The 25,479-nt window shown below is 31.7% G+C and overlaps 1 protein-coding gene across 1 annotated transcript in view; it reads left to right on the top strand.

Annotated features, from left to right (window-relative positions):
* The first annotated feature begins 4,488 nt into the window (after window positions 1-4,488).
* The window catches only part of LOC143237595 (uncharacterized), a 38,824-nt gene continuing 17,833 nt past the window's right edge, over window positions 4,489-25,479 (top strand). Inside the window, exon 1 of the mRNA XM_076477032.1 lies at window positions 4,489-4,811. Within this exon, the coding sequence (XP_076333147.1) occupies window positions 4,784-4,811 (28 nt within the window). The 5' untranslated portion in view covers window positions 4,489-4,783. The remainder of the gene's footprint in view (window positions 4,812-25,479) is intronic.

Below are 25,479 nucleotides of genomic sequence, written 5' to 3'. Positions count from 1 at the left end.
GTGACGGGGATTCGAACCCGCGACCATGAGATTATGATTCGAATGCCTTAACCACCCGGCCGTAACAGGCCAGAGATGTATGTATAGATTTAATATATCAACATGCGACTCCATTGAAACTTTCAGAATCTTACAATGGCAATGCGCTCTCTATGTTATGAAGGAAATTCATTGTTAATATTTCAATATCTTTCAGTTAGGTTTTTATGAACAAATGAACTGATAAAAAGACAGACACTGGAAGGTAACAACAAGTCTGGTGTCAATAATATTCAAATTTCCTATAAGTAATAACTTAGGTGTTGAAGATATTAAAGTTTCTTATAAGTAACAAGCCTGATGTTGAGGATATTTATCTTTCTTTGTAGTAACTAGTTTGATGTCAAGGGTATTTATCTTTCCTGTTACTAACAAGTCTGGTGTTTAGGATATTTATGTTCCCTAGAAGTAACAAGTTTGATGTAAAGGATATTTATCTTTCCTAGAAGTGACAAGTTTGGTGTTTAGAATGTTTATTTTTCCTATAATTAAGAAGTCTGGTGTTGAGGATATTTATATTTCCTATAAATTAGAAGTCTGGTGTTGAGGATGTTTATTTGTCCTATAAGTAACAAATCTGGTGTTGAGAATATTTATATTTCCTGGCATTAACAAGTCTGGTGTGAAGGATATTTAATTTCCTATCAGTAACAAGTTTGGTGTCAAGAGCATTTATCTTTCAAAGAAGTAATAAGTCGGATGTAAAGGATATTTATCTTTCCTAGAGGTAACAAGTCTGGTTTTGAATCTACATGTCTTTCCTAGAAGTAACAAGTCTGGCATTGAGGATATTTGTCTTTCCCAAAAGTAAGAAGCCTGGTGTTTATGATATTTAAATTTCTTATAGGTGATAAATCTGGTGTCAAGGAAATTCAAACTTACTTCAAGTAGCAAGTCTGATGTTGAGAATATTTTTCTTTTGTAGAAGGAACAAGTCTGGTGTGAAGGGTTATTTACATTTCCTAGAAGGAACAAGTCTGGTGTAAAGGATATTCATCTTTCATAGATGTAAGAAGTCTGGTGTTTATGATATTTAAATTTCTTATAGGTGATAAATCTGGTGTCAAGGAAATTCAAACTTACTTCAAGTAACAAGTCTGATGTTGAGAATATTTATCTTTCCTATAAGTAACAAGTCTGGTGTTGAGGATATTTATCTTTCCTAGAAGTGACAAGTGTCGTGAAAAGGATATTTATCTTTCCGAGAAGTAAGAACTCCGGTTTGAAGATATTTGTCTCTTTTAAAAGTAAAAAGTCTCGTGTTGAGAATATTTATGTTTCCAACTATTAACAAGTCTGGAGTTGAGAATATTTTTCTTGCCAAGAAGTGACAAGTTTGGTGTAAAGGATATTTTTAATTACAAAAAGTAAGAAGTCTGGTGTAAAGTATATTTATATTTCTACAAGTGACAAGTCTGGTTTGAAGGATATTAATATTTTCTGGAAGTTACAAGTCTGGTGTCAAGAATATTTATCTTTTCTAGAAATAACAAGTCTGGTGTTGAGGATATTTATCTTTCCTAGAAATAACAAGTCTGGTATTGAGGATATTTATCTTTCCTAGAAATAACAAGTCTGGTATTGAGGATATTTATCTTTCCTAGAAGTTACAAGTCTGGTATTGAGGATATTTGTTTTTCGTAAAAGTAAGAAGTCTGGTGTTGAGGATATTTAAATTTCTTATAAGTGACAAGTTTTGTGTAGTGGTTATTAATCTTTCCGAGAAGTGAGAAGTCTGGTGTGAAGGATGTTTATGTTTCCTAGGAGTAACAAGTCTGATGTCAAGGATATTTGTCATACCTAGAAGTGACAAGTCTGGTGTTTAAGTTTCCTATAGGTGAAAATATTGATTTCTTTGAAGTGTGTTCTACTGAAGCTATGACTAAAATAAGTTCTATTGTCTCAGGATTTTAAGAGAAAAATTACTTTGCGTGACAAAGAAATCTAATCCTCTTATGTATAGTATGTAATTGTTGGTAATGAGGAGTATGCAATAGTTTGATTTGACACCCATCCTAATTATTATAAAGAAATCTAATCCTCTTATGTATAGTATGTAACTGTTGGTAATGAGGAGTATGTAATAGTTTGATTTGACACCCATCCTAATTATTATAAAGAAATCTAATCCTCTTATGTATAGTATGTAACTGTTGGTAATGAGGGTATGTAATAGTTTGATTTGACACCCATCCTAATTATTATAAAGAAATCTAATCCTCTTATGTATAGTATGTAATTGTTGGTAATGAGGAGTATGTAATAGTTTGATTTGACACCCATCCTAATTATTATAAAGAAATCTAATCCTCTTATGTATAGTATGTAACTGTTGGTAATGAGGAGTATGTAATAGTTTGATTTGACACCCATCCTAATTATTATAAAGAAATCTAATCCTCTTATGTATAGTATGTAATTGTTGGTAATGAGGGTATGTAATAGTTTGATTTGACACCCATCCTAATTATTATAAAGAAATGTAATCCTCTTATGTATAGTATGTAACTGTTGGTAATGAGGGTATGTAATAGTTTGATTTGACACCCATCCTAATTATTATAAAGAAATCTAATCCTCTTATGTATAGTATGTAACTGTTGGTAATGAGGAGTATGTAATAGTTTGCATTTGACACCCACCCTAATTATTATAAAGAAATCTAATCCTCTTATGTATAGTATGTAACTGTTGGTAATGAGGAGTATGTAATAGTTTGATTTGACACCCATCCTAATTATTATAAAGAAATCTAATCCTCTTATGTATAGTATGTAATTGTTGGTAATGAGGAGTATGTAATAGTTTTATTTGACACCCATCCTAATTATTATAAAGAAATCTAATCCTCTTATGTATAGTATGTAATTGTTGGTAATGAGGAGTATGTAATAGTTTGCATTTGACACCCATCCTAATTATTAATTAAACATTAATTACGTTTAACGTGTTGAATGGTGTTCTATATCCTAATTATTAATTAAACATTAATTACGTTTAACGTGTTGAATGGTGTTCTATATCCTAATTATTAATTAAACATTAATTACGTTTGACGTGTTGAATGGTGTTCTATATCCTAATTATTAATTAAACATTAATTACGTTTAACGTGTTGAATGGTGTTCTATATCCTAATTATTAATTAAACATTAATTACGTTTAACGTGTTGAATGGTGTTCTATAAAAGAAGATTGTTACGAGAACATTCCCTCAAACTAATTAACATGGAGATCTATAGTTTAACATGCCAGGTCACAGATTCCCTAGAGTTATAGGACATGGAGATCTATAGGTTAACATGCCAGGTCACAGATTCCGTAAAGATATAGGACATGGAGATCTATAGGTTAAAATGCTAGGTCACAGATTCCCTAGAGTTGTAGGACATGGAGATCTATAGGTTAACGTGCCAGGTCACAGATTCCCTAGAGTTATAGGACATGGAGATCTATAGTTTAACATGCCAGGTCACAGATTCCGTAAATATATAGGACATGGAGATCTATAGATTAACATGCCAGGTCACAGATTCCCTAGAGTTATAGGACATGGAGATGTATAGTTTAACATGCCAGGTCACAGAATCCCTAGAGTTATAGGACATGGAGATCTATAGGTCAGCATGTAATAATTGGTATTACTAACATTAGCATTTTTCTTCCAATATCTTATTACTTATAGATAAACTTTAATTTACACATTTTGTTTTTAATTATTAAGTAAAGCAGATAAAAATATTAACGGTATTTATTACAAATTACAACTTCTGTATGTATATTACATATTACAACTTCTGTATGTATTCTCCTTAATTCATAACTGCTACTGCTGTATCTCCACGCCTGATTACCTCTAAATGTTTTTAAATTTAGAAACCGTTCTGGCCACCTGGGGGTTGATAAGCACATATATGTTTTAATTTATTTAATTTAAAAGTTACGTTGATCATGTAACTTCATTGTCATCGTTTAACGCACATGAAAGAAATTCTGAACGAAATTGACAAATCTATGTATGCAGTTCAACTTGGATACGAGTCACCATTTTTGTGACTTCCTCGTCGGAATACAGGTTTCAGGCACCAATTCCAAACGGACCAACTAATTGAAGAAATTATAATTTATAACCAAAAGCTAAAAAATTTAGTCTTTGTGAAAGTATTACACACCGACGTGTCTGAATAATCATGTGTAACAAGATTTGGTGATTATGGGCTGTAAAACGTAAAACCTTTCAACGTTATAAACCAATTATTTGGGGTGCTCAGGGGAACAGTAGAAGAGACACATGCAGGTAATTACTAGGCGAATAAAAATAATTTGCAACCCTCATATTCTACACGCCAATAAATGGGGCGTATTAACTATGGCAGACGCTTATTGGCTATTGCGTCAGGACAGAAAGTCACGTGAGTTTAACCCAAATTTAAGTCTTCCAGAAAGCCAATGAAAGCAACTCAGAATCAATTGGATGAAGATTGCTGGAAGAAAAGAGTGGTTTTAATATCAGTAATTAGTTTCAGAGACTCAGTTTCGATTGATAAATCAGAAGAGCACCCAGAAACACCAGAGCGTTCAGTTCTTTGAGGATTGAACACATCAATAAGCCAAGATCTACGTCTCCGCCAGATTTTAACTACAGAATTACTGTGATAAAAGCCAGCTTGAAACTAAAACTCTGTAGACAAAGCGACATTCCTTACTGCTTCAGGGACAGAACTCCAAGTTAGGTGTTAGAGAAATGGGGATTTCAAAGTTACATCGAACAGGTAAGTGCTGTTCTCTGATTTTTAACTAAAATATTTTGGATACTTCTACGCGTTTGTATGACAAAGCTACCCATACATCTGGGACCGTCCCCAGGTTCGAACTATTGACCAGAAGTATGGCAGCCAATCAACAACATACCACAATAAGGGACTCACTGATACTCATGCTACATCCCACGGCTTTAAAAATGCAAGAAATATTGTATGGATTAGCAAGGATTCGAACCGGGCTTACCCCAGATCAAAAATTCGAAGTTCTACCCCAAGGGCACTGCAACCCGCGCCCTTCTGAACATTCAACCTCAGATTTCTGCAGAGACCAAAAGGTCATCGATGACTGAACAGTCTGCAGTCACATTAAAAGATCTTTACAGTTGTCATATCCGGATCTTAAGAATGGCGTTATTACCCGAAGTCTAATAATTAACGAATAACAAATTGACATTTTCAACCCGACTGGCACGCTGTACGCACGTGGGATTTCAGATATCATGTAACTGCGAATCATTTAGCAGCAGTCCTCAGAGAGACGCAGTCCGTCCTTCGTAAGGATATTCAGCGGAATCACGTCCCAGGCTCCGGTCCTCTTGGATCCGAACCTCGACGCGTTCAAAACCATTTTAGGTGAAAAGCCCGGATGTTGTTCTTTAAATCAATGAGTTTTAAAACTAAAATAAAACTAAACAAAGCAAGTCGTCTCGTAACTCTCGGGGAAATTCATCTAAGATAAAGTGGAAGGAAACTAGTGAAAAACACCTACCATTAATTGTTGGATTACATTTGCCTTACGAAACAGTGAGATTTGACCTCCCTTAGAGCGAATCAACAGCACTAAAATGTAGAACGCGTTTCTAAAGCGATGGACCGCGCACCTGGACCTTTGGATCCACAATCTGGACACGCTATTCACTGAACGGTAAATATAAAACAGACAAAAAAAACAACAACTGGAAAATTTAAATGATAAATTACGCATTCCGGACATTCGTGAATAATAAGAATAAAAACAAACAATGACACAAAGTTAAAAAAAAATATGAGAATATTCTATAATTATGCTTCACTATAAAAACTGTTCCGGTTTACAATGGCTCAAATTCAGGGTTCCATCTCCACCGTGAGCACAGATCTTACACAGCCAATTGTATACTCTTGATTTAAAATAACAAACGCAAAAGAAACAAGCTCACGGAACATAGCACATTTCTTATCAGACTCAACAGTTGTTACATACCGTATTGTTATATAGTTTTGTAACATACAGTATTATCACAAAGTTTTGTAACATACAGTATTATTAGAAAGTTTGTTACATACAGTATTGTTATATAGTTTTGTAACATACAGTATTATCACAAAGTTTTGTTACATACAGTATTATTATATAGTTTTGTTACATACAGTATTATTATATAGTTTTGTTACATACAGTATTATTATATAGTTTTGTCACATACCGTATTATTATATAGTTTTGTCACATACCGTATTATTATATAGTTTTGTTACATACAGTATTGTTATATAGTTTTGTCACATACAGTATTATTATATAGTTTTGTCACGTACAGTATTGTTATATAGTTTTGTTACATACAGTATTATTATATAGTTTTGACACATACTGTATTATTATATAGTTTTGTCACATACAGTATTATTATATAGTTTTGTCACATACAGTATTGTTATATAGTTTTGTCACATACAGTATTGTTATATAGTTTTGTCACATACAGTATTATTATATAGTTTTGTTACATACAGTATTGTTATATAGTTTTGTTACATACAGTATTGTTATATAGTTTTGTCACATACAGTATTATTATATAGTTTTGTTACATACAGTATTATTATATAGTTTTGTCACATACCGTATTATTATATAGTTTTGTCACGTACAGTATTGTTATATAGTTTTATTACATACAGTATTATTATATAGTTTTGTCACATACTGTATTATTATATAGTTTTGTCACATACAGTATTATTATATAGTTTTGTCACATACAGTATTGTTATATAGTTTTGTCACGTACTGTATTATTATATAGTTTTCTCACATACAGTATTGTTATATAGTTTTGTTACATACAGTATTGTTATATTGTTTTGTCACATACAGTATTATTATATAGTTTTGTCACATACAGTATTATTATATAGTTTTGTTACATACAGTATTCTTATATTGTTTTGTCACATACAGTATTATTATATAGTTTTGTCACATACCGTATTATTATATAGTTTTGTCACATACAGTATTGTTATATAGTTTTGTCACATACAGTATTATTATATAGTTTTGTCACATACAGCATTATTATATAGTTTTGTCACATACAGTATTATTATATAATTTTGTTACATACAGTATTGTTATATTGTTTTGTCACATACAGTATTATTATATAGTTTTGGTACATACAGTATTATTATACAGTTTTGTCACATACAGTATTATTATATAGTTTTGTCACATACCGTATTGTTATATAGTTTTGTCACATACCGTATTATTATATAGTTTTGTCACATACAGTTTTATTATATAATTTTGTCACATACAGTATTGTTATATAGTTTTGTCACATACAGTATTATTATATAGTTTTGTCACATATAGTATTATTATATAGTTTTGTCACATACAGTATTGTTATATTGTTTTGTCACATACAGTATTATTATATAGTTTTGTCACATGCAGTATTATTATATAGTTTTGTCACATGCAGTATTATTATATAGTTTTGTCACATACAGTATTGTTATATAGTTTTGTCACATACCGTATTATTATATAGTTTTGTCACATACAGTATTGTTATATAGTTTTATTACATACAGTATTATTATATAGTTTTGTCACATACTGTATTATTATATAGTTTTGTCACATACAGTATTATTATATAGTTTTGTCACATACAGTATTGTTATATAGTTTTGTCACGTACTGTATTATTATATAGTTTTCTCACATACAGTATTGTTATATAGTTTTGTTACATACAGTATTGTTATATTGTTTTGTCACATACAGTATTATTATATAGTTTTGTCACATACAGTATTATTATATAGTTTTGTTACATACAGTATTCTTATATAGTTTTGTCACATACAGTATTATTATATAGTTTTGTCACATACAGCACTATTATATAGTTTTGTCACATACAGTATTATTATATAATTTTGTTACATACAGTATTGTTATATTGTTTTGTCACATACAGTATTATTATATAGTTTTGGTACATACAGTATTATTATACAGTTTTGTCACATACAGTATTATTATATAGTTTTGTCACATACCGTATTGTTATATAGTTTTGTCACATACCGTATTATTATATAGTTTTGTCACATACAGTTTTATTATATAATTTTGCCACATACAGTATTGTTATATAGTTTTGTCACATACAGTATTATTATATAGTTTTGTCACATATAGTATTATTATATAGTTTTGTCACATACAGTATTGTTATATTGTTTTGTCACATACAGTATTATTATATAGTTTTGTCACATGCAGTATTATTATATAGTTTTGTCACATGCAGTATTATTATATAGTTTTGTCACATACAGTATTGTTATATAGTTTTGTCACATACCGTATTATTATATAGTTTTGTCACATACATTATTATTATATAATTTTGTTACATACAGTATTGTTATATAGTTTTGTCACATACAGTATTATTATATAGTTTTGTCACATACAGTATTGTTATATAGTTTTGTTACATACAGTATTATTATATAGGTTTGTCACATACCGTGTTATTATATAGTTTTGTCACATACAGTATTGTTATATAGTTTTGTCACATACCGTATTGTTATATAGTTTTGTCACATACTGTATTATTATATAGTTTTCTCACATACAGTATTGTTATATAGTTTTGTTACATACAGTATTGTTATATTGTTTTGTCACATACAGTATTATTATATAGTTTTGTCACATACAGTATTATTATATAGTTTTGTTACATACAGTATTGTTATATTGTTTTGTCACATACAGTATTATTATATAGTTTTGTCACATACCGTATTATTATATAGTTTTGTCACATACAGTATTGTTATATAGTTTTGTCACATACAGTATTATTATATAGTTTTGTCACATACAGTATTGATATATAGTTTTGGTACATACAGTATTATTATATAGTTTTGTCATATACAGCATTATTATATAGTTTTGTCACATACAGTATTATTATATAATTTTGTTACATACAGTATTGTTATATTGTTTTGTCACATACAGTATTATTATATAGTTTTGGTACATACAGTATTATTATACAGTTTTGTCACATACAGTATTATTATATAGTTTTGTCACATACCGTATTGTTATATAGTTTTGTCACATACCGTATTATTATATAGTTTTGTCACATACTGTATTATTATATAGTTTTCTCACATACAGTATTGTTATATAGTTTTGTTACATACAGTATTGTTATATTGTTTTGTCACATACAGTATTATTATATAGTTTTGTCACATACAGTATTGTTATATAGTTTTGTCACATACAGTATTATTATATAGTTTTGTCACATACAGTATTGTTATATTGTTTTTTCACATACAGTATTATTATATAGTTTTGTCACATACAGTATTGTTATATTGTTTTGTCACATACAGTATTATTATATAGTTTTGTCACATACAGTATTATTATATAGTTTTGTCACATGCAGTATTATTATATAGTTTTGTCACATACAGTATTATTATATAGTTTTGTCACATACAGTATTATTATATAGTTTTGTCACATACAGCATTGTTATATAGTTTTGTTACATACAGTATTATTATATAGTTTTGTCACATACAGTATTATTATATAGTTTTGTCACATACAGTATTATTATATAGTTTTGTCACATACAGTATTATTATATAGTTTTGTTACATACAGTATTATTATATAGTTTTGTCACATACAGTATTATTATATAGTTTTGTCACATACAGTATTATTATATAGTTTTGTCACATGCAGTATTATTATATAGTTTTGTCACATACAGCATTGTTATATAGTTTTGTTACATACAGTATTATTATATAGTTTTGTCACATACAGTATTATTATATAATTTTGTTACATACAGTATTGTTATATTGTTTTGTCACATACAGTATTATTATATAGTTTTGTCACATACAGTATTGTTATCTAGTTTTGTTACATCCAGTATTATCACAAAGTTTTGTTACATACAGTATTGTTATATAGTTTTGTCACGTACAGTATTATTACATTGTTATTATTATATTGTTTAATTCCGTACATTATTCATAATAGGTAGGCAAAAAAATGATTTCTAAGTATAATGAAAGGTTTTATTGATAGTAGAACACATTAGAGTGGTAGACTTAAGGTTTAACAAGGCTTTGTTTACAGTGGAAGATCGGGGGTGGAAAGTGGAGGCTGTTATAGTATCTTAACTTGTGTATATATATAAGGCGATGTGTTTTATTCAGATTAAGGACAAAGCTAGGCAAAGATTTAAAGTCATTCTGTTCACCATTGGGAATCCGATATTTGGTATTATAAGCCGTAAGCCATCGTTGCGGGTATTTCTACAGAGTGAATATTGTTTTTCATTGTCATCGTTAGAAGCTGGTCTGCCATGGCCAGGTAGCTTAGGGCGTTCAAATCGTAATCTGAGGGTCGATGTTTCGAATCCTTGTCGCACCAAACATGCTTGCCCTTTTAGCCGTCGGGGCGTATAATATAACGGTGAATCCCACTATTCGTTGGTAAAAGAGTAGTCCAAGAGTTAGCGGTGAGTGGTGATGACTAGCTGCCTTCCGTCTAGTCTTACACTACTAAATTAGGGACGGCTAGGCAAATAGACCTCGTGTGAAATTCAAAACAAGATTGGTTAGAAGCTTATATAACCAGCTTAGTGTACTTATAAATTAATAACTGTATTTATTACATATTTGATTATTTATCGTACATATTTGATGTAGAATCTTACTTGTTTATTTCAATAACTAGGTATTAATTTCTCATTAGTTTTGTTATCTAATAATTAGTATCTGATTATTTAAATAGTTATCAATAAAAATATTAATAAAATAACAAATAAATATTATACAGACAAATGCGGTTGCTAATTAATAATTGCACGCCCTCTAGTGGTTCAGCGGTAAGATAAAAACTTGTAACGTAAAAGTCAAATTTCGATTCCCAACAGTACAGATAATCCATCGTGTAGTTTTGGGCGCGACAAACAAACAAAACTATAAACTATTTATTGAGACGGATAACGATAGATAGCCACAACCGTACCGTAATCACAAGATACGTTTCAAAACCGTTGTTGTCTTTTGATCCTAACTGTACCTGCTTTTTTATAATACACGAAATTATTCATACCATAAATAAAAAAATAACATATATTTTAAGTGACTTGCTTATTAACATGGCAACTTATTTTCAACTTGAACGTTTTCATACTGTTATCCGTGTTCTAGGGATGACGCCATGTTTACTATACAAATTTATCCTATCAGAAGCACTCTCGTGTCACGTTGGTCTCTAAGAGCAAAACGAAGTTTTGATGTACAGTACGTCACGTGCATGGGTTAAATCTGGGCCTCGCTCTTCAAGTTCAAGTTGCGACAGTTTCGCCTCTTATTTACGTAACCTACAATTACCCCCACAAGCGAACGTTACAACTTCAAGAAGAAATGGTTTATAAATAAATAAATTCGCTCACTGTTCAAGAATCGATGTGCCAGTTATTTAGTCTACTTTGTGCTTGAATTTATCTAAATCACATAAGCTCAGAGAATGCTAGTTAGGTCAAGAGGACAAGGTTACGTAACACAATTTCTGGTACGTGTCTATTAAACGTATGAGTATACCAGTATACCATATGAACGTGAAATGCGATAATTTAACACAAGAAAGCATAAAAAAATAAAGAAAGTCAAACGAAACTAAAACTCATGTTAATCAGGAACATTCCAAACTTAAAGTTTATAAAATTAAATAACTACATTATACTATTGTGTTTGTTTGTGAGGCACAAAGATACACAATGGGTTATTTGTGATGACTTGACCATGGATATCGAACAAGGATATTTAGTCATGTGAGCCGTAATTCTGAACGTCAGTGCTGAGTCGATGGGACTAAAACACTAAAAAATTAGTTTTAATACCAGTGATGAGCAAAGTATAGGTTATCCACTGTGTAGCTACAACAACAAAGTACAGGTTATCCACTGTGTAGCTACAACAACAAAGTACAGGTTATCCACTGTGTAGCTACAACAACAAAGTACAGGTTATCCACTGTGTAGCTACAACAACAAAGTACAGGTTATCCACTGTGTAGCTACAACAACAAAGTACAGGTTATCCACTGTGTAGCTACAACAACAAAGTATAGGTTATCCACTGTGTAGCTACAACAACAAAGTACAGGTTATCCACTGTGTAGCTACAACAACAAAGTACAGGTTATCCACTGTGTAGCTACAACAACAAAGTACAGGTTATCCACTGTGTAGCTACAACAACAAAGCACAGGTTATCCACTGTGTAGCTACAACAACAAAGTACAGGTTATCCACTGTGTAGCTACAACAACAAAGTACAGGTTATCCACTGTGTAGCTACAACAACAAAGCACAGGTTATCCACTGTGTAGCTACAACAACAAAGCACAGGTTATCCACTGTGTAGCTACAACAACAAAGTACAGGTTATCCACTGTGTAGCTACAACAACAAAGCACAGGTTATCCACTGCGTAGCTACAACAACAAAGCACAGGTTATCCACTGTGTAGCTACAACAACAAAGTACAGGTTATCCACTGTGTAGCTACAACAACAAAGTACAGGTTATCCACTGTGTAGCTACAACAACAAAGTACAGGTTATCCACTGTGTAGCTACAACAACAAAGCACAGGTTATCCACTGTGTAGCTACAACAACAAAGTACAGGTTATCCACTGTGTAGCTACAACAACAAAGTACAGGTTATCCACTGTGTAGCTACAACAACAAAGCACAGGTTATCCACTGTGTAGCTACAACAACAAAGTACAGGTTATCCACTGTGTAGCTACAACAACAAAGTACAGGTTATCCACTGTGTAGCTACAACAACAAAGCACAGGTTATCCACTGTGTAGCTACAACAACAAAGTACAGGTTATCCACTGTGTAGCTACAACAACAAAGCACAGGTTATCCACTGTGTAGCTACAACAACAAAGTACAGGTTATCCACTGTGTAGCTACAACAACAAAGTACAGGTTATCCACTGTGTAGCTAAAACAACAAAGTACAGGTTACCCACTGTGTAGCTACAACAACAAAGTACAGGTTATCCACTGTGTAGCTACAACAACAAAGCACAGGTTATCCACTCTGTAGCTACAACAACAAAGTACAGGTTATCCACTGTGTAGCTACAACAACAAAGTACAGGTTATCCACTGTGTAGCTACAACAACAAAGTACAGGTTATCCACTGTGTAGCTACAACAACAAAGTACAGGTTATCCACTGTGTAGCTACAACAACAAAGTACAGATTATCCTCTGTGTAGCTACAACAACAAAGTACAGGTTATCCACTGTGTAGCTACAACAACAAAGTACAGGTTATCCACTGTGTAGCTACAACAACAAAGTACAGGTTATCCACTGTGTAACTACAACTAAGACTAGAGAGAAGGCAACTAGTCATCAACACCCACCGCCAACTCTTACTGAATCCTTTCCCATAATATATGTCTTTGGTTTTATTTCACAAACATATTTACATTAAGAACAAATTGAGAAACCATTCTAAACAAACATTTTAATTAAACTTTCCTTAATTAATATTTTAAAACGTTTTATTTTTACCAAAGTTATATATTAGAATGTGTTTTCACTCTCCTGACCACAGTCACAATGTGTCCAGTAACGTCTGGAGTGTAGCTACAACAGACACTACACTAGTTTATAGCACCAGTAATAAAACAAACCAATACCCGCAGTTATATCAGTTTAATTAATATCCATGTGTCATTAGACTATGATATATTTTCCTAACCTTGACCCCTTTAGTGTGACCCGAAAATAAATCAAACAAGATGCCTTAGTGGTAAGCCATGTGCCTTCTTGAAATTGATGACAATGAAATAACCTTCTTGACACAGTTTGGTAACGAGAGTACGAAGTGGATATCTGGGTTGAAACCGAGCCTTTAAACACAAACGTATTTTTCTGGATGACAGCGAAACCTGAACCTAAACTTACAGGTTCCTGGAAAGTTATAATTATCAAAGTTATTATACCAATTTTACACGTCAATTATTGTTTGTTGAGTAACGTGAGAATTGAATTATAATTATGTGAGAGGAAAAACACATTCACTTTGACATAAATAATGTGAAGATAACTAGGCAGTTTACTTCTGTAATTAAGTGTAACATTTGGCCTTAATTATATAAGGCCCACATGTTTTGAAATTATGTTTTAACTCGCTTATAAATCTTTAAGTTTTTTATTATTATTATTTTTGTTATGCTATTTTTTACATAATTCATGTGCTATTTTGAAACACGTTAAAGATACTATTTGTTGGTTTCATTTTATCAAAATTTATATTTTCCATTCGCCCTGTTTCGGTCCTTACTAGAAAACATGTCAAATTTGAGTAAATTTTAAAATGTTTCACGACGTTAATGACAGCCAGGTAACGCTTCATATATTTAATGTAGAAACAAAACAATACAGAGAGATCTCTTATCTCAAAAACACAGACTGTTTCTGCTTATAAGTATTCTATCGGTAAACTCTACGACTGTACATACGAAAATACTTCGGTGGCGGCCTTGTCTGTGGATGGATACTGTAAGTTAATTGTCTTGGTTAATACTAAATCCTAATTGTTTATTTAGTCAGTACGCTACGTTGTGAAGGGAAAACTTTATAAGAGTATGTTATCGAAACAAGCTTTCAAAAGGCCTTACAGAACCCTTGAAATCACACAAACTCGATACAAATGTATCAAGTTTTGACATCACAGGAAGACATCTTTTAAAGGAAGAGTTTCCATGATTTTAAAATTACTTTATTACCAAATTAAAAATTAACAATGTGTTAAAATAAATTAATTAAAAAAGAAATCAGGTCATAAAACAAAACAATATAATAACAATCACAAGGAAAAGTACATTAATACCCTAGAAAATATAATAACAATCAGAAGGAAAAGTACATTAATACCCTGGACAATATAATAACAATCAAAAGGAAAAGTATATTAACACCCTAAACAATATAATAACAATCAGAAGGAAAAGTACATTAACACCCTGGACAATATAATAACAATCACAAGAAAAAGTACACTAACACCCTGGACAATATAATAACAATCACAAGGAAAAGTATATTAACACCCTGGACAATATAATAACAATGACAAGGAAAAGTACATTAATACCCTGGACAATTTAATAACAATCACAAGGAAAAGTATATTAACACCCTAAACAATATAATAACAATCAGAAGGAAAAGTACATTAACACCCTGGACAATATAATAACAATCACAAGGAAAAGTACATTAACACCCTAAACAATATAATAACAATCAGAAGGAAAAGTACATTAACACCCTGGATAATATAATAACAATCACAAGGAAAAGTACATTAACACCCTGGACAATATAATAATAATCACAAGGACAAGTACATTAACACCCTGGACAATATAATAATAATCACAAGGAAAAGTACATTAACACCCTAAACAATATAATAACAGTCAGAAGGAAAAGTACATTAACACCCTAAACAATATAATAACAATCAGAAGGAAAAGTACATTAACACCCTGGACAATATAATAATAATCACAAGGAAAAGTACATTAACACCCTAAACAATATAATAACAATCAGAAGGAAAAGTACATTAACACCCTCGACAATATAATAATAATCACAAGGAAAAGTACATTAACACCCTGAAAAAATAATAATAATCACAGAGAAAAGTACATTAACACCCTGGACAATATAATAACAATCACAAGGAAAAGTACATTAACACCGTGGACAATATAATAACAATCACAAGGAAAAGTACATTAACACCCTGGACAATATAATAATAATCACAAGGACAAGTACATTAACACCCTGGACAATATAATAATAATCACAAGGAAAAGTACATTAACACACTGGACAATATAATAACAATTACAAGGAAAAGTACATTAATACTCTGGACAATATAATAACAATGACCAGGAAAAGTACATTAACACCCTGGACAATATAATAATAATCACAAGGAAAAGTACATTAGTACCCTGGACAATATAACAACAATCACAAGGAAAAGTACATTAATACCCTGGACAATATAATAACAATCACAAGGAAAAGTACATTAATACCCTGGACAATATAATAACAATTACAAGGAAAAGTACATTAGTACCCTGGACAATATAACAACAATCACAAGGAAAAGTCTATTAACACCCTGGACCATATAATAACAATGACAAGGAAAAGTACATTAACACCCTGGACAATATAATAACAATCACAAGGAAAAGTTCATTATCACCCTGGACAATATAATAACAATTACAAGGACAAGTACATTAATACCCTGGACAATATAATAACAATTACAAGGAAAAGTACATTAATACCCTGGACAATATAATAACAATCACAAGGAAATGTACATTAACACCATGGACAATATAATAACAATCACAAGGAAAAGTACATTATCACCCTGGACAATATAATAACAATTACAAGGAAAAGTACATTAACACCCTGGACAATATAACAACAATCATAAGGAAAAGTACATTAGTACCCTGGACAATATAACAAGAATCACATGGAAAAGTCTATTAACACCCTGGACCATATAATAAGAATGACAAGGAAAAGTACATTAACACCCTGGACAATATAACAACAATCACAAGGAAAAGTACATTAGTACCCTGGACAATATAACAACAATCACAAGGAAAAGTCTATTAACACCCTGGACCATATAATAACAATGACAAGGAAAAGTACATTAACACCCTGGACAATATAATAACAATCACAAGGAAAAGTTCATTATCACCCTGGACAATATAATAACAATTACAAGGAAAAGTACATTAATACCCTGGACAATATAATAACAATCACTAGGAAATGTACATTATCACCATGGACAATATAATAACAATCACAAGGAAAAGTACATTAACACCCTAAACAATATAATAACAATCAGAAGGAAAAGTACATTAACACCCTGGACAATATAATAATAATCACAAGGAAAAGTACATTAACACCCTGAAAAAATAATAATAATCACAAGGAAAAGTACATTAACACCCTGGACAATATAATAACAATCACATGGAAAAGTACATTAACACCCTGGACAATATAATAACAATCACAAGGAAAAGTACATTAACACCATGGACAATATAATAACAATCACAAGGAAAAGTACATTAACACCCTGGACAATATAACAACAATCACAAGGAAAAGTACATTAGTACCCTGGACAATATAACAACAATCACAAGGAAAAGTACATTAGTACCCTGGACAATATAACAAGAATCACAAGGAAAAGTCTATTAACACCCTGGACCATATAATAACAATGACAAGGAAAAGTACATTAACACCCTGGACAATATAACAACAATCACAAGGAAAAGTACATTAGTACCCTGGACAATATAACAACAATCACAAGGAAAAGTCTATTAACACCCTGGACCATATAATAACAATGACAAGGAAAAGTACATTAACACCCTGGACAATATAATAACAATCACAAGGAAAAGTTCATTATCACCCTGGACAATATAATAACAATTACAAGGAAAAGTACATTAATACCCTGGACAATATAATAACAATTACAAGGAAAAGTACATTAATACCCTGGACAATATAATAACAATCACAAGGAAATGTACATTAACACCATGGACAATATAATAACAATCACAAGGAAAAGTACATTATCACTCTGGACAATATAATAACAATTACAAGGAAAAGTACATTAACACCCTGGACAATATAACAACAATCACAAGGAAAAGTACATTAATACCCTGGACAATATAATAACAATCACAAGGAAAAGTACATTAACATTCTGTACAATATAACAACAATCACAAGGAAAAGTACATTAATACCCTGGACCATATAATAATAATCACAAGGAAAAGTACATTAACACCCTGGACAAAATAATAATAATCACAAGGAAAAGTACATTAACACCATGGACAATATAATAACAATCACAAGGAAAAGTACATTAACACCCTGGACAATATAATAATAATCACAAGGAAAAGTACATTAATACCCCGGTAAAACACACATTGAATAATTACTGTTGCCAGCGCTGATACGGCCTTTAGTGACAATAAAGTATATTTATTCTGTGGTAAAACAGATATTACCACTAACCTGCGACTTGTTTCAACAGTAAGTAGACCCACATTCACAGCACCAACTTGTGACTAGTTTCAACAGTAAGTAGGCCCACATTCACAGCACCAACTTGTGACTAGTTTCAACAGTAAGTAGACCCACATTCACAGTTCCAAGTTGTGACTTGTTTCAACAGTAAGTAGACCCACATTCACAGTACCAACTTATGACTTGTTTCAACAGTAAGTAGACCCACATTCAGTGTTCAACTTGCGACTTGTTTCAACAGTAGGTAGACCCACATTCACAGTTCAACTTGTGACTTGTTTCAACAGTAAGTAGACCCACATTCACAGTTCAACTTGTGACTTGTTTCAACAGTAAGTAGACCCACATTCACAGTTCAACTTATGATTTGTTTCAACAGTAAGTAGACCCACATTCACAGTTCAATTTGTGACTTGTTTCAACAGTAGTTAGATTCACATTCACAGCACCAACTTATGACTTGTTTCAACAGTAAATAGACTCATATTCACGGTTCAACTTTCGACTTGTTTCTACAATAAGTAGACCCACATTCATAGTTCAACTTGTGACTTGTTTCAACATTAAGTAGACCCAAATTCACTGTTCCAACTTGCGACTTGTTTCACCAGTCAGTGGACCCACATTCACAGTTCAACTTGTGACTTGTTTCAACAGTAAGTAGACCCACATTCACAGTTCCAACTTGTGACTTGTTTCAACATTAAGTAGACCCACATTCACTGTTCCAACTTGCGACTTGTTTCAACAGTAAGTAGACCCACATTCACAGTTCAACTTGCGACTTGTTTCAACAGAATGTAGACCCACATTCACAGTTCAACTTGTGACTTGTTTCAACAGTAAGTAGACCCACATTCACAGTTCCAACTTGTGACTTGTTTCAACAGTAAATAGACTCATATTCACAGTTCAACTTTCGACTTGTTTCAACAGTAAGTAGACCCACATTCACAGTCCAACTTGCGACTTGTTTCAACAGTAAGTAGATCCACATTCACAGTTCAACTTGCGACTTGTTTCAACAGTAAGTAGACTTACATTCACAGTTCAACTTGTGACTTGTTTCAACAGTAAGTAGACCCACATTCACAGTTCAACTTGTGACTTGTTTTAACAGTACGTAGACCCACATTCACAGTTCAACTTGTGACGTGTTTTAACAGAACGTAGACCCACATTCACAGTTCAACTTTCGACTTGTTTCAACAGTAAGTAGACCCACATTCACAGTCCAACTTGCGACTTGTTTCAACAGTAAGTAGATCCACATTCACAGTTCAACTTGCGACTTGTTTCAACAGTAAGTAGACTTACATTCACAGTTCAACTTGTGACTTGTTTCAACAGTAAGTAGACCCACATTCACAGTTCAACTTGTGACTTGTTTTAACAGTACGTAGACCCACATTCACAGTTCAACTTGTGACGTGTTTTAACAGAACGTAGACCCACATTCACAGTTCAACTTGCGACTTGTTTCAACAGTAGGTAGACCCACATTCACCGGATTAAACAAAATGGTAATTTTTTATAATGATTATTATTATCTATATTTTGTTCAGTGAAAGGTTTATTTTTAGTATTTAAACGTTCGTAACATTAAGATAGCCACAACCAAGTGAAAACTGATGACTATAAAACGATATGAATTTCATTTCCTCTGCCTTTCACAAATATCTGTTTATTCCACAAATTCACTTTCCTGTCCTTGTGCATAGCGAACTAACTGTTCTTCCAAAAGATCGCGTTTCTCGGCCAGTAATAAAACAAATTGAAATATGGTCAACAATTATAAAAACCTACACGTGACTTTAAAGTCGAATATTTCTACTACATCACACCTGCCATATCGAAGGGCCTTTAACGTATCTCAGTTCCATAACTGAAGGCCGTTTCGACTTCCTTGAAACAAACGATTCACAACTGTTGTAGTGTCGATAACTCTGAATATGATGGGCTGAAAATTTCAGTGATGTCTGTTGTTTTCGAATCAGCTGGTTTACCGAAGTCAGCTTCAGTTGATGACGTAGTTAAGCTTTAATAAATACCTTACAAAATGAGAGAGAATTTAAGTTTAGAATCCGGAGAAACAAGGCCTCAATATTTATTCCGTAGGTTTAAGTACGGTATACTTCAACATGCATATGAGCAAGTCGGGTGACAATTGCAATCGACACGAGATGGACCAGAACTTAACATTGATTCTACCTGGAGTCGTGTTTTTGAGGGTTGGATTCAGAATTTTCTTATACTTAATACCAAAAGCCGTTGTCCTCGAATGATAGGTAGATTATGGAAAATACACAGGGAAGATGTGTATGGTTTGGACATGACACCCTTACAATGGAGTCTTTTGCAATGGTGCTTATGATGCAGGGTTGTTGTCAAGAGACACTAGGTTTAGAAAAAAATGATGACCAAATGCAGCGACATGGACTGTAACGACGTGGCGAAACGTTCAGATCGTTTTAATATAACTCTCTCAGATTCGGTACAATGATAGAGTGAAACAGTTTGGTACAATGATAGAGTGAAAGGTAGATTTTAAACAACATGGAAACCTGATTGATGATTAGCTTCAATGGTTCTGTAGGTGTCGCGGGACAAGACAGTGAAAATAATGGTTCAAAGAGTAATAAATATCGGAACCGAGTGGCTGTAACTAATACCAAATTTAAATGTTGTTTGTTTGTTTAGAATGTGTTCGGCAAAGCTACGCAAGAATTATTTATACGTAACCGTCCTAATGTTTAAGTGAAAGACGAGAAGAAAAGTAACCTGTAAGCAGCTCTTGACTGCAACTTTTCGGCTAACGTTGTCTTGTAAAACATTGGCATTTGATCAGTGCTCTTATCACACATCCATGGTCCGTAGGCGTGGAATGAATTTCTGCAGCAGTGGGACACAAACCATTATCTATTACATTTATATTTCATTCAAATGGTAAAAGAGCTAACACTAAATTAGAACAGCTTTATCAATTATAGGAGTAAGTCTTAGTGCATCACAACGAACAAATCAAGTTAAGTGAAAAACAAACAAACAAACAAACAAACAAACCAGAGGGGCAAGCTTGGAAGTAAGATAAACGTAACGTAAAGTTGTGCCATATTAACACGATTTCAGTCACACATTTAACAGTCTGCCTTATATTAGAATAATGAACCTTTAGCAACAGTGGTAATACATACTTGAAACTTCTTTAATCTATAAAATGTCACCAATAATAAGCGAAATAATATATTATGTCTTCTGTAGTGGGTAAAATAAGATACTATGTCTTCTGTAGTGAGTAAAATAAGATACAATGTCTTCTGTAGTGAGTAAAATAAGATACTATGTCTTCTGTAGTGAGTAATATAAGATACTATGTCTTCTGTAGTGACTAAAATAAGATACTATGTATTATGTAGCGAGTAAAATAAGATACTATGTCTTCTGCAGTGAGTAAAATAAGATACTATGTCTTCTGTAGTGAGTAATATAAGATACTATGTCTTCTGTAGTGACTAAAATAAGATACTATGTGTTCTGTAGTGAGTAAAATAAGATACTATGTGTTCTGTAGTGAGTGAAATAAGATACTATGTGTTCTGTAGTGAGTGAAATAAGATACTATGTATTCTGTTGTGACTAAAATAAGATACTATGTCTTCTGTAGTGAGTAATATAAGATACTATGTCTTCTGTAGTGACTAAAATAAGATACTATGTGTTCTGTAGTAAGTGAAATAAGATACTATGTCTTCTGTAGAGAGTAAAATAAGATACTATGTGTTCTGTAGTGAGTAAAATAAGATACTATGTGTTCTGTAGTGAGTGAAATAAGATACTATGTGTTCTGTAGTGAGTGAAATAAGACACTATGTAATCTGTTGTGACTAAAATAAGATACTATGTCTTCTGTAGTGAGTAATATAAGATACTATGTCCTCTGTAGTGACTAAAATAAGATACTATGTCTTCTGTAGTGAGTAATATAAGATACTATGTCCTCTGTAGTGACTAAAATAAGATACTATGTCTTCTGTAGTGAGTAAAATAAGATACTATGTGTTTTGTAGTGACTAAAATAAGATACTATGTATTCTGTAGTGACTAAAATAAGATACTAAGTGTTCTGTAGTGACTGAAATAAGATACTATGTCTTCTGTAGTGACTAAAATAAGATACTATGTGTTCTGTAGTGAGTAAAATAAGATACTATGTGTTCTGTAGTGAGTGAAATAAGATACTATGTGTTCTGTGGTGAGTGAAATAAGATACTATGTATTCTGTTGTGACTAAAATAAGATACTATGTCTTCTGTAGTGAGTAATATAAGATACTATGTCTTCTGTAGTGACTAAAATAAGATACTATGTGTTCTGTAGTAAGTGAAATAAGATACTATGTCTTCTGTAGAGAGTAAAATAAGATACTATGTGTTCTGTAGTGAGTAAAATAAGATACTATGTGTTCTGTAGTGAGTGAAATAAGATACTATGTGTTCTGTAGTGAGTGAAATAAGACACTATGTATTCTGTTGTGACTAAAATAAGATACTATGTCTTCTGTAGTGAGTAATATAAGATACTATGTCCTCTGTAGTGACTAAAATAAGATACTATGTGTTCTGTAGTGAGTGAAATAAGATACTATGTCTTCTGTAGAGAGTAAAATAAAATACTATTTGTTCTGTAGTGAGTGAAATAACATACTATGTGTTCTGTAGTGAGTGAAATAAGATACTATATCTTCTGTAGTGAGTAATATAAGATACTATGTCTTCTGTAGTGAGTAAAATAAGATACAATGTCTTCTGTAGTGAGTAAAATAAGATACTATGTCTTCTGTAGTGAGTAATATAAGATACTATGTCTTCTGTAGTGACTAAAATAAGATACTATGTATTCTGTAGTGAGTAAAATAAGATACTATGTCTTCTGCAGTGAGTAAAATAAGATACTATGTCTTCTGTAGTGAGTAATATCAGATACTATGTCTTCTGTAGTGACTAAAATAAGATACTATGTGTTCTGTAGTGAGTAAAATAAGATACTATGTGTTCTGTAGTGAGTGAAATAAGATACTATGTGTTCTGTAGTGAGTGAAATAAGATACTATGTATTCTGTTGTGACTAAAATAAGATACTATGTCTTCTGTAGTGAATAATATAAGATACTATGTCTTCTGTAGTGACTAAAATAAGATACTATGTGTTCTGTAGTAAGTGAAATAAGATACTATGTCTTCTGTAGAGAGTAAAATAAGATACTATGTGTTCTGTAGTGAGTAAAATAAGATACTATGTGTTCTGTAGTGAGTGAAATAAGATACTATGTGTTCTGTAGTGAGTGAAATATAATACTATGTATTCTGTTGTGACTAAAATAAGATACTATGTCTTCTGTAGTGAGTAATATAAGATACTATGTCCTCTGTAGTGACTAAAATAAGATACTATGTGTTCTGTAGTGAGTGAAATAAGATACTATGTCTTCTGTAGAGAGTAAAATAAGATACTATTTGTTCTGTAGTGAGTGAAATAACATACTATGTGTTCTGTAGTGAGTGAAATAAGATACTATATCTTCTGTAGTGAGTAATATAAGATACTATGTCTTCTGTAGTGAGTAAAATAAGATACTATGTATTCTGTAGTGAGTGAAATAAGATACTATGGGTTCTGTAGTGAGTAAAATAAGATACTATGTCTTCTGTAGTGACTAAAATAAGATACTATGTCTTCTGTAGTGAGTAAAATAAGATACTATGTATTCTGTAGTGAGTGAAATAAGATACTATGTGTTCTGTATTGAGTAAAATGAGATACTATGTCTTCTGTAGTGACTAAAATAAGATACTATGTCTTCTGTAGTGACTAAAATAAGATACTATGTATTCTGTAGTGAGTGAAATGAGATACTATGTCTTCTGTAGTGACTAAAATAAGATACTATGTATTCTGTAGTGAGTAATATAAAATACTAGGTCTTCTGTAGTGACTAAAATAAGATACTATGTGTTCTGTAGTGAGTGGAATAAGATACTGTGTTCTGTAGTGAGTAAAATAAGATACTATGTATTCTGTAGTGACTAAAATAAGATACTATGTCTTCTGTAGTGACTGAAATAAGATACTATGTATTCTGTAGTGACTAAAATAAGATACTATGTGTTCTGTAGTGAGTGAAATAAGATACTATGTGTTCTGTAGGGAGTGAAATAAGATACTATGTATTCTGTAGTGAGTGAAATAAGATACTATGTGTTCTGTATTCAGTAAAATAAGATACTATGTCTTCTGTAGTGACTAAAATAAGATACTATGTCTTCTGTAGTGACTAAAATAAGATACTATGTATTCTGTAGTGAGTGAAATGAGATACTATGTCTTCTGTAGTGACTAAAATAAGATACTATGTATTCTGTAGTGAGTAATATAAGATACTAGGTCTTCTGTAGTGACTAAAATAAGATACTATGTGTTCTGTAGTGAGTGGAATAATATACTATGTGTTCTGTAGTGAGTAAAATAAGATACTATGTATTCTGTAGTGACTAAAATAAGATACTATGCCTTCTGTAGTGACTGAAATAAGATACTATGTACTCTGTAGTGACTAAAATAAGATACTATGTGTTCTGTAGTGAGTGAAGTAAGATACTATGTATTCTGTAGTGACTAAAATAAGATACAATGTCTTCTGTAGTGAGTGAAATAAGATACTATGTATTCTGTAGTGAGTAAAATAAGATACTATGTCTTCTGCAGTGAGTAAAATAAGATACTATGTCTTCTATAGTGAGTAAAATAAGATACTATGTGTTCTGTAGTGAGTGAAATAAGATACTATGTGTTCTGTAGAGAGTAAAATAAGATACTATGTGTTCTGTAGAGAGTGAAATAAGATACTATGTCTTCTGTAGTGAGTGAAATAAGATACTATGTGTTCTGTAGTGAGTGAAATAAGATACTATGTGTTCTGTAGTGAGTGAAATAAGATACTATGTGTTTTGTAATGAGTGAAATAAGATACTATGTGTTCTGTAGTGACTAAAATAAGATACTATGTATT

The sequence above is a fragment of the Tachypleus tridentatus genome, chromosome 2 (assembly GCF_004210375.1).
Source record: "Tachypleus tridentatus isolate NWPU-2018 chromosome 2, ASM421037v1, whole genome shotgun sequence".
In the NCBI taxonomy this organism is placed as follows: domain Eukaryota; kingdom Metazoa; phylum Arthropoda; class Merostomata; order Xiphosura; family Limulidae; genus Tachypleus; species Tachypleus tridentatus.
This window is presented reverse-complemented; position numbering and strand designations above follow the sequence as displayed.